Source organism: Planococcus citri, chromosome 3 (genome assembly GCF_950023065.1).
Source record: "Planococcus citri chromosome 3, ihPlaCitr1.1, whole genome shotgun sequence".
NCBI lineage: Eukaryota > Metazoa > Arthropoda > Insecta > Hemiptera > Pseudococcidae > Planococcus > Planococcus citri.
The window spans coordinates 1626641-1638675 of record NC_088679.1 but is presented as its reverse complement, the minus strand read 5'-3'; the positions used below and the strand labels follow the sequence as shown (position 1 = coordinate 1638675).

General features: G+C 37.0%; 1 protein-coding gene and 1 long non-coding RNA gene across 7 annotated transcripts in view; one reads left to right on the top strand and one right to left on the bottom strand.

The window, feature by feature from the left end:
- Positions 1–12035, bottom strand: part of LOC135841073 (uncharacterized) — a 272383-nt gene that overhangs the window by 174222 nt on the left and 86126 nt on the right. The window lies entirely within an intron of this gene.
- Rdl (Resistant to dieldrin) overlaps positions 1–12035 on the top strand; it is an 85969-nt gene that overhangs the window by 58883 nt on the left and 15051 nt on the right. For all 6 annotated transcript variants that reach the window (XM_065357855.1, XM_065357852.1, XM_065357854.1 and 3 more), the window contains exons 4-5: positions 819–1045; positions 9195–9277. In XM_065357855.1, the coding sequence (XP_065213927.1) occupies positions 819–1045; positions 9195–9277 (310 nt within the window). The remainder of the gene's footprint in view (positions 1–818; positions 1046–9194; positions 9278–12035) is intronic.

Genomic DNA, 12035 nt, shown 5'->3' with positions numbered 1-12035 from the left:
TTGATACTCTTTCAATTTTTTTTCTAGACCCATTTTTTTTTTTTTTTTTTGCTGGAAATTGACCTATACGTACTTAGTATTTATTGTTGTCTCAACTATAATTCATCGGAAATGAATAATTAGGTACGCATTTTGATTCAAGCAGTTACCCAAATACACAGAATGAGCAATATTAGACTTTTTCTAATGTAAAAGTACGAATTTCAGCTATTCTAAGAGGCCAACATGGTTTTCTATTTCTAGGTAGGAGGCCAACATCGTCATGAGAGTTAATTTTACTCAAAAGAAACTTTTTAGAGGGATTAGAACTTGAAAATTTTGCTTTGAAGTTGGATTTTTTCAAATTTTTGAAAATCAAGAGACCTATCGTAGTCCGAGTTTTTCAAAAATGTAAAAAATATGGTTACTGATTCAAAGACTAACTTTCATTAGGATGGAAAACGGTTTGAAATAATATGCTAGAGATGGGCAATTATCAATCGATCAGTCGATCAAAAATAATCGTAAGAGATCGAACAATTTTTTCAATGTAATCGCACAACCAAAAAAAAAATTATTAAAATCGTTTGATATTTTTGAATGACAAAAAGTATGCAATCGATTATTCAAAAAAATCCAAGTATTTTGCCCATCTCTATAAGAAAATACCTACGCTACTTAGTTATTTAACTTTCTAGCTTATCAAACTACACGGTATAGCTGTAGCATTATTTTACATCTAAATCTAAAAACGCGAATTTTACTACATTTTTATACGTAATTTACTAATTCAATTTTGTTGTTTTTTTTTCTCTTTTTTTCACCTTCTCAACATCTAGGACTTTACGTTAGATTTTTATTTTCGTCAATTTTGGACCGATCCTCGACTAGCATTCAAAAAGCAACCCGGCGTCGAAACCCTATCAGTGGGTTCGGAATTCATAAAAAATATTTGGGTACCAGACACGTTTTTTGTAAATGAAAAGACTTCGTATTTTCATACAGTTACCACAAACAACGAATTCATAAGGATACACCACACAGGAAGCATAACGCGATCTATGAGGTAAGATATGGTCAATTAAGAATGAGTATTAGTGTAATCGCTTCGAAAACATTCGCTTTGCTTTAAGAAATTTTCATATATATTTAAGTATTTATTTATAGTTTAAAAATAATGTTCAATGGTTATTAGTACTCGTATGTACTTCATCAGTGGCATAGATTGTATGATGGAGTAGAGGTGGCGAGGTCTCCTTCCCAGAATAATTTTTTTTGCAGAATTTTAAAATGTTTCTCAATTTTGACCAAATCAGGTCGGTACAAATTAACAGTTTTTTTCGATTTTTCAACATTTTGCTTCATTTTGCATAAAATAACTTACTCGTTTTGATTAGGTACATATTTTGTTATTTTTTGATGAAAACTCTTACTCACCTGAAACAAACAAAAAATAAGCATCGATTAGTGGATTGTAAATATACCCATCAGATCAGCGAAAAAGCTAAGAAAAACGTTGAAAATTAAAGGATAAAACTGGATTTTACTCAACTACATATATTTCAAATACCTACCTAGATACTTGATTTCGTTTAGGTAACTTGTCACTTCAAGAACCAAACCAAAAAAAATAAATCTAAATCCCCATCAAGGAGGAAGGAAATGCACACCTACGAACGTACAAAACTGATATCTACCTATACGATGAAGAGTGCAAATTTGCGCGAGTATGCGATGCCTTGCCTGTGTTTTTTTCCTAGCTCCTTTTTTCGGAAGGTATACCGAGTAGTAGGTGTGTGCAAATTACGTATACGCTGAAATTATCGGCTCGAACAAAAGGAAGAGAGAAAAGCTTTTCAATTTGAACGCAGCTTCAATTCATCATGATAATACATACGCCACGGCGCGTATAATAGGAAAATGGAAAGAGTCGTCGGTAACGTGGTGCTTTTCTTTGCAGTCATTATTTGGAGTGGAGAGAATATTATTTCTGGCTGAGGTTTGTTTCGAGCTATATTCCTCTCCTCCAACTGCCACGCTCGATTTTCTCTCTCTCTCTCTCACTCTCGCAGCAACTTTTCAACTCGCGTTCGTTATAAATCACTTTTTATTATATCTATTAGGTTGTTATTATTATTATTTTAATATACCTTCTCCCTTTTACTCCTTTTCATTCGCGGCTATCGTCCGCTACTTCTGCTTCAATATACCTGCGAAATGTGTGACGTTTTTTTTTTTTTGCATCTCGCGAGAGAAAAATTATGGAATGACGTTTTCATTTTGAATCTTAAAAATGTAAAACTTTCAAAAAATTGAAAAAAAATTTAATCCAAGGAGCATCTAAGTATGCTAAATTTTATGGAACAAGTAAGTTCCAAACACCTCCCCCCCCCCCTAATAGTCGAGATTTCAGGCGCTAAAGCTCATTATTGGATTTTTGACGAATTTTTGAAGATTTAAGAAATCCAAAAAACGGTGATTTTTAACACCTTTTTTTTTACAAAATTATAGTTTTTTGAGCACAGCGAGTCAAATTAAATAATATGGTGGGCTTTAACTACACGACAAAAAAATTACGATTTCTTCTACTCCCGACCCTCAAAGTAGTTACCTCTGTTAAGAAAATAATTCCTTATTTTTCATTTTTTTTCATTTTCAAAAAACTCGGGCTGCTGTAGGCCTCTCAATAATTTTCAAAAAATTAAAAAAATCCAACTTCATAGAAAAATGTTTAAAATTTAAAAATTTACAATAGTTCAGTGGCAAACTGTAAGTAAGCGGCAAATCATGATAAAGCTATGAAATTTGGTATGGCGAACAAGGACACCAAAAGGAAATTTTTGAGCCCGGGAGCCCATCGCCAAGTCCCATAGGAAGGGAAGTTGGGTGATTTGGGGGGTGGGTTCAACCACCATTTTTCAAAATGGGGCTATCGGCGCGATATTGGTATCAATTCCATATTATTGAACCCCGCCGAGTTCGAAAATACCATTACTTTCAAAATCTGAAGAAGAGGCATGCCTCAAATTTGAGATTTTCTGAGTAAAGTTTTTGCATTTTTCTCAAAAATACCCCAAAATTACAGTTTTTCAACCCTAGACGACACGCTGACCTTCCATTGGCATTTTTATGGTCATTTTCGGGTTCTACAGGTCAATTAAAATGCGAATCGACCATCAATACTTTCGCATACCTCTACCGGGAGTGCACAGAGGGATCAAAAGGGGTTAAAAATTGGCAGTTTTTCGGCATTTTCTTACAAAAATCACGGTTTTTGAACTGTGCACCGGATACAAACGGCGGAAGAAGGTTCTAATGGTGATTTTCGAATTCTACAGATCAAATACTATCGAATAAGGCTAAGAGGCACTTTTTACACCCCTCCTAGAAGATAGTAGAGGGGGTCAAATTTGACTCTCATCTTGCTTATGTTGAATTAATTTTAGAAATGTAATTAATATAAGTATACATTTGCTTACCATCGTGATAATAATCTTTGTATCGATGTTTTTCGTACCGCCGAACCCAAACTTTCAATTATTTCTCCGATTCCAGCCATGGAAGGGAGGCACCATATGAGGGGTGGGTCCATTTTTCACGAAAAATCGACATGTATATCAAAATGTAGGTTTTTGAGGGCGCTGATTTCAAAAATGCTATCGATTTTTCATTTTGGTGCAACCCCCAAGGGGATGATACTGCATTCAAGGGGTGAGGGATGAAATTTTTCACAAAAAATCGACTTGTATATCAAAATGTAAGTTTTCGAAGACGCTGATTTCAAAAATGCTATTGATTTTTTATTGGTTCCGAGCCAAGGAAGATTCTGAACGCGACCACCTTCAAAAACTTACTATAAAGATCTACCCATGAATAAAAGTTTTGACTGGTGAAATTGACCCATTTGACCACTATTTTTACGTATCCGTTGAAAAAGTTGAGAAACCCTCTTCACTCCATGAAATAAACTCATCCCAAAAAAATCAAAATTCTGAGTTAATTGAAAAAATGAACGAATTTTAATTTTTTGCTATGAGTGTGATTTTTATCAACTTATTCACGGAATACGTAGAATTAGAGGTCAAATAGGTCAACTTCTCCAGTCAAGACTTTTTTTTATGTTTCAAATCAAAAAGTCGCATTTTTCACAAACTTTCAATTTTTTTAAATCGACTTACGACATAATGCCATCCCAATTTTTTAATATGTTCGTTCTCGAAAACCTACATTTTGATATACAAGTCGATTTTTTGTGAAAAATTTCATCCCCACCCCTTGAACGCAGTATCATCCCCTTGGGGGTTGCACCAAAATGAAAAATCGATAGCATTTTTGAAATCAGCGTCCTCCAAAACTTACATTTTGATATACAAGTCGATTTTTTGTGAAAAATTTCATCCCCCACCCCTTGAATGCAGTATCATCCCCTTGGGGGTTGCACCAAAATGAAAAATCGATAGCATTTTTGAAATCAGCGCCCTCAAAAACCTACATTTTGATATACATGTCGATTTTTCGTGAAAAATGGACCCACCCCTCATATGGTGCCTCCCTTCCATGGCTGGAATCGGAGAAATAATTGAAAGTTTGGGTTCGGCGGTACGAAAAACATCGATACAAAGATTATTATCACGATGGTAAGCAAATGTATACTTATATTAATTACATTTCTAAAATTAATTCAACATAAGCAAGATGAGAGTCAAATTTGACCCCCTCTACTATCTTCTAGGAGGGGTGTAAAAAGTGCCTCTTAGCCTTATTCGATAGTATTTGATCTGTAGAATTCGAAAATCACCATTAGAACCTTCTTCCGCCGTTTGTATCCGGTGCACAGTTCAAAAACCGTGATTTTTGTAAGAAAATGCCGAAAAACTGCCAATTTTTAACCCCTTTTGATCCCTCTGTGCACTCCCGGTAGAGGTATGCGAAAGTATTGATGGTCGATTCGCATTTTAATTGACCTGTAGAACCCGAAAATGACCATAAAAATGCCAATGGAAGGTCAGCGTGTCGTCTAGGGTTGAAAAACTGTAATTTTTTGGGGTATTTTTGAGAAAAATGCAAAAACTTTACTCAGAAAATCTCAAATTTGAGGCATGCCTCTTCCTCAGATTTTGAAAGTAATGGTATTTTCGAACTCGGCGGGGTTCAATAATATGGAATTGATACCAATATCGCGCCGATAGCCCCATTTTGAAAAATGGTGGTTGAACCCACCCCCCAAATCACCCAACTTCCCTTCCTATGGGACTTGGCGATGGGCTCCCGGGCTCAAAAATTTCCTTTTGGTGTCCTTGTTCGCCATACCAAATTTCATAGCTTTATCATGATTTGCCGCTTACTTACAGTTTGCCACTGAACTGTTCGCGACGTTCGCGATATAGTCCAGGAAAAATAACATTCCATTGGGAAAAGTGAGGTAGAAAGCTGAATTTTGGTATACAGGTCCATTTTTTGGTGCTGAACACGAATCCGATGAGTCCCCGGTCGTCCCTGGTGAGCTTTCTCCCCTATTGTGGATCTGAACCCCCCAAAACCAGTTTTTTGCAATTTTCTCCCCCGCATTGCATTTTAGCGAAAAATGAGGTTAGACACAAGAATCTACGTCAAATTTCCGATCTAGTGACATATCAACTTTTCTTCTACCCTCAAGGGGGTTGGAACCACAACCATTCAAAAAAGGGGGGTTCCCTGAAAAATACAAAACGTCAATAGGCGCCTAAGAGGGGTGAAATGGTCCCCGACAGCGTTCGAGTTGATATTAGCATGAAAAGTGGGTACCATAGAGAAACCTCCGCGCAAAAAATTTTAGATCCACACCCCCTCCCCTTTTTGCGGAACCCTCCTTTTTTGAAATTTCAGTATCACTTACCTCAGCCCCATTTCAACCGATTTTGAAAATTTTTCTGGAGGTTATGTATATGCTTGATAGGTAACCCCACAAAAATTTTCAACCCCCTCCCCTCATATTTACCCCCCAAAATGGCGTTTTTTTCATTTTTTTAGGCCTATTAACAACCAAGATTGCGAGGTAAAATTTTGTAAACACGTTTTTTGGATGTATTTTTGGCCCCCAAACATCATATACTATATTAGAAATTTTTGCTTTGGTGCGCCGTGGTAAAAACTTGAAATAATGTATCGTAGGGGGGTGGGGGGTGAAATGGCAATTTTGAAAAAAACAACTATGAATGAGTGGGGTATCGTTTTCATATGATTCGATACCGCTGAGCACGAATATGACCTCAGATTTTTCGCTACACTCACCTACCTCTCTCCAGAGCCCCTCAGCCCCCTCAATTTTCACGATTTTCGAAATATAGTTATTTTGATGATGTTGGTGTCGTTTTCATATGATTCGACACCGCTGAGCACGAATACGACCTCCGATTTTTTGCTACACTCACCTACCCCTCTCCAGAGCCCCTCAGCCCCCTCAATTTTCACGATTTTCGAAGTAAAGTTATTTTGGTGATGTTGGTTTCATTGCTATGGGAAAATTACATAAGTTCATTGTTATTGTACATAAAATTTCTCGTAGAATGAGCTACAGCACATGGCTCCCCCTCGAGGGGGGTGGACCCTTCAATTTTTTTCCACGCAGAAAACGTAACAATCTGTATGTGTACTGGACTGTATAGGTATGCGGAGCATATGTGGCATAATAGGTAATTATTCATGATAACTTTAACTTGAGTAGGTATGTATGAGTATGTATTTTATAATTCAATCACTACCTACATAAAAAATCACAAGAAAAAAATATGGTAACGAAATACTTATAAAAAAAAGTAAAGAATGTTAATTTGTGATTCACTTAATCGTCATCAATACTAATGTCATCATCTGTGGTATAACTTTCGTCGCTGGAATAGTTGTAATCGTCATTTTCTTTCGAAAATCGTGAAAAATGAGGGGGCTGAGGGACTCTGGAGAGGGGTAGGTGATTGTAGCAGAAAATCTGAGGTCATATTCGTGCTCAGCGGTATCGAATCATATGAAAAGGACACCAACATCATCAAAATAACTATATTTCGGAAATCGTGAAAATTGAGGGGGCTGAGGGGCTCTGGAGAGGGGTAGGTGAGTGTAGCAAAAAATCGGAGGTCGTATTCGTGCTCAGCGGTGTCGAATCATATGAAAACGACACCAACATCATCAAAATAACTATATTTCGAAAATCGTGAAAATTGAGGGGGCTGAGGGGCTCTGGAGAGAGGTAGGTGAGTGTAGCGAAAAATCTGAGGTCATATTCGTGCTCAGCGGTATCGAATCATATGAAAACGATACCCCACTCATTCATAGTTGTTTTTTTCAAAATTGCCATTTCACCCCCCACCCCCCTACGATACATTATTTCAAGTTTTTACCACGGCGCACCAAAGCAAAAATTTCTAATATAGTATATGATGTTTGGGGGCCAAAAATACATCCAAAAAACGTGTTTACAAAATTTTACCTCGCAATCTTGGTTGTTAATAGGCCTAAAAAAATGAAAAAAACGCCATTTTGGGGGGTAAATATGAGGGGAGGGGGTTGAAAATTTTTGTGGGGTTACCTATCAAGCATATACATAACCTCCAGAAAAATTTTCAAAATCGGTTGAAATGGGGCTGAGGTAAGTGATACTGAAATTTCAAAAAAGGAGGGTTCCGCAAAAAGGGGAGGGGGTGTGGATCTAAAATTTTTTGCGCGGAGGTTTCTCTATGGTACCCACTTTTCATGCTAATATCAACTCGAACGCTGTCGGGGACCATTTCACCCCTCTTAGGCGCCTATTGACGTTTTGTATTTTTCAGGGAACCCCCCTTTTTTGAATGGTTGTGGTTCCAACCCCCTTGAGGGTAGAAGAAAAGTTGATATGTCACTAGATCGGAAATTTGACGTAGATTCTTGTGTCTAACCTCATTTTTCGCTAAAATGCAATGCGGGGGAGAAAATTGCAAAAAACTGGTTTTGGGGGGTTCAGATCCACAATAGGGGAGAAAGCTCACCAGGGACGACCGGGGACTCATCGGATTCGTGTTCAGCACCAAAAAATGGACCTGTATACCAAAATTCAGCTTTCTACCTCACTTTTCCCAATGACCCTTTTTTTTCATCTAATTTTCCTGGACTAATAAGGGGGCTCGTTTCCCACATAAAATATAAATTTCAACTATTCTAGAGGGTCAAAAATCAGTTTATTTTACTCAAAACGGACTTTTTAGAGATAATAGAAAATTTTTAAATTTCACAGTGAATTTGTATTTTTTCAAATTGTTGAAAATTGAGGGACTCACCGCAGCTCGAGTTTTTCGAGAGTGGAAAAAATAAAAAATAGGGAATTATTTTTTTATACCTGAGGTCACTACTTTGGTGGTTGGGTCCGAGGGGAAAATCCTAACTTCGACAAGCCTGAATAATTTTTTCGAGTCGGTTCTCACACATCAATAACTACGTTGAATTTTCGGATCAGGGCACATTCCAGAAACCCCCTCACCAAAATAGTTGTTTCCACATGAGTAAAAGAAGAACTCCAAAAATGTATTTTTTTAATACAATCGGGCGTTCGAAATCGAATAGGATACCAGCACTTTCTGCAATGAGCTATGGGTCTTTTTGCGTGCGTTATTGTCAATGCAATACTATACAGGTACATGGTATGTACGGTGAGTAGATGTACTACGTACGCGTATCCATAATATAAATGCATAATTTCGCAAAATATTGACAAAATCTCGTGCCCGCGACGCTAAAAAGAAAGCCTCAGCCAGCGACTAGCGAGCTCGTTGCGGTGTGCATTCCAAGGTCGTTTTCTACGTGGTTAACCAATCGCGGAACAATGCTTTAAAAATTGGCGAAAATGCAAGACTTTTCAACTATACGTGTATACGGAGACCTCGCCATAGCCATAGAGACTAACATAGAGCGATAGGGCGACATTGCGAGAGGGAAACGGTGCGGTGTACGCGTGGCGCCGGCTGCGTATCGCGTGTTAATGGTAAATGATCCGACATAAAAACTACACAGGTACCTGGCTGCCTGCACATAATAAAATCACTAATCAGCATTTTTCCCTTCTCTTTAACGTACATAGGCTACATACATAACATACACACACATATATATAGTCGCAATACCAACAGATAGGTAGAGTAGAGGTATACACATACGTACGAGTAATTTACCAGCGTGTGTATTAATATCAATTTTTGGTTATTACATTACAGGTTAACTATCACAGCCTCGTGTCCAATGAATTTAGAGTATTTTCCAATGGACAGGCAGTTATGTCATATCGAAATCGAAAGTTGTGAGTATCAAGAATTTAGTATCAAGTTAAACTTTTATAGAGTATAAGTTTTTGCATATCCACATATCATAAATTACTTACTCCTTACTCGTAAGTTACGTTCAGTAATTTAGTTAGATTATGCGGATATACCTTACTAGGGTATTTTTAAAAACTTGAATTAACTTTGACAACTTTTTGTATTCTTATAAGTTAACTCGGGTCAAGGTCGCAATTTATTCTTACGTGCATACAAACAAATCAAAAGAATTTGATAAGAGTTGCAATTTTTCTCAATTTTTTTCGCTGTAGATTTCTTCTCAAGTATTAGGAAACATGGAAAATTGCTCTCGTTCTTCAACCACTCCCCTCCCTCAGATGAGCCCGCATTTGGAAGAGATGAATCACAGAAATAGTCTGATATTCGAATTCAACGCTCCCAAAAACCAAATTAAGTATGTTTTGGCACTCGATTTTTCAATTTTCAGGAAATTTTTGGGTAGATGAGGGCATAGGAGGAGTCAAATAAAAAAAAATAAGTTGATATTCGTATTCAGCACTCTCGAAAACTCATAAAACGATGTGTCACACGACAACTTTACATTTTTTTTTACATTTTAACCAAATTTTTTGGCCTCAGATCCCCAACCCCCTCCCATCCTGGAAGTTTGGCAAATTCCATCACAAAAATTTCATACTGATAAATATTAAAAAAGTATGGGTATGCTTCCAGAATTATTTCAAATTTCTGAATTACAGCTCCGAAATTTGACAAGATTTTTGAAAATTGAGCTTTCGAAAAAAACCCAACTTTGAACATTTTGAGAAATATTTTTGCTAATCCTTTCAATTACCTCTGAAATGTGTCAAGCAGGTTTCCTCCAAGTTTCAGCACTTTCGAGCGATAAACTCCACTTTAAACATTGTTGGAGAGGAGATGACAACAATTTTCTTTTTCTTTCTTCCCAAACATACTTATAGGGAACCGACGACGTACAAAAATTTTTTATAAATCACGAATGAGTGAAAATCACAAGACTTCATCCCCCTCCCCACTCATAAGTCTGGTTCGGTGATGAAAAAGAAATTATTTCAAAAATCCGAATGAAAATCGAAATACCTGACACCATATTTGATCAAATTTATCAAGAATAGGTAAGTACCTACGGAACAAATAGTCCGGCATATGAAAATATGAAAATAGGAGTAATTGCATCCCCCCCACGCCGATCCTCCAGGACAACTTTTTTCTTGAAGGGGACATCCTAAGGAACATTTTAAAGCAAACTTGCCCCAAAAAAAGTTGCCCTTACTTACAAAATGGCGGCAATTTTGTTTGACAGGTCAGCCGACATCGCAGATTTTGCGTTTCAACATAGGTCTTGCACGAAATTTATCAATTTTACAAAGGTAGATCGAAAGATCATGCAAAAATTTATCATCTGTCAAAATTTCAAGTGCTAAAGTGCGTTTTTCGATTTTTGGTGAATTTTTGAAAATCGAATTTAGGCCAAAAATGAGGGGAAAAATCAAAATTTTACCAAATTGACCGAGAAAGCTAAAATTTTGGATATACCCTATTTTCGACATGCCAAATCGATTGAAAACGGTTTCGATCCGTTTTGAGCAGTTCTGGAGCCTCCAGCAGATTTTTGAAACTCGAAATTCCCACAGAATTCCATATAATTGAAGTTGTGAAGCTGAAACTTATTCTAAAAACTAATTTCAATACGCTACGAAGTACTGCAGTTGAATTTCAAGTCGTTTTGGAGCCTCCAGCGACTTTTTGAAACTTCCTGAAGCCTCCAGCAGTTTTTTGAAACTTTAAATTTTCACAAAGTTTCATCAAATAGAGATGGAAAGCTGAAATTTACTCTACACTCCAATTTTAACACCCTCTGAAGACGACTTCAGGCGGGTTCAAGTCATTTTAGAGCCTCCAGCGACATTTTTGAAAATTACTAGAGCCTCCAGTAGATTCCTGAAACTTTAAATTTTCACAAAATGTCATCAAATGGAGATGGAGAGTCAAAATTCATAGTGCAAACTAATTTTAACACCCTCTGAAGACGACTTCAGGCGGGTTCAAGTCATTTTAGAGCATCCAGCGACTTTTTTGAAAATTACTGGAGCCTCTAGTAGATTTTTGAAACTTGAAATTTCCCCAACATTAATTTATCAAATGGAGTTGGCAAGCTGAAATTTACTTCGCAGGCTACATGGTGGTTTCAGATGGTTTTGAAGCTTCCAGCTACTTTTAGGGAATTTCAATTTTCCAAAAAAACGCCATACAACCTTTCGAAAAGTCGCTAGAGGCTCCAAAACTACTTGAAATCCACCAGCAGTCCACTTCGTAGCGTATTGAAATTAGTTTGCAGAATGAATTTCGACTCTCTATCTCAGTTTGATGAAATTTTGGGAAATTTCAAGTTTCATGAATCTACTGGAGGCTCCAGGAATTTTCAAAAAGTCGCTGGAGGCTCCAAAACGACTTTTAAATTCACCTGTAGTACTTCGTAGCGTATTGAAATTAGTTTCTAGAATAAATTTCAGCTTTACAACTCCAATTTGATGGAATTTTGTGGACATTTCGAGTTTCAAAAATCTGCTGGAGGCTCCAGAACTGCTCAAAACGGGTTGAAACCGTTTCCAATCGATTTGGCATGACGAGAATAGGGTATATCCCAAATTACGGCTTTCTTGGTCAATTTGGTAAAATTTTGATTTTTTCCCTCATTTTTGGCCTAAGTTCGATTTTCAAAAATTCACCAAAAATCGA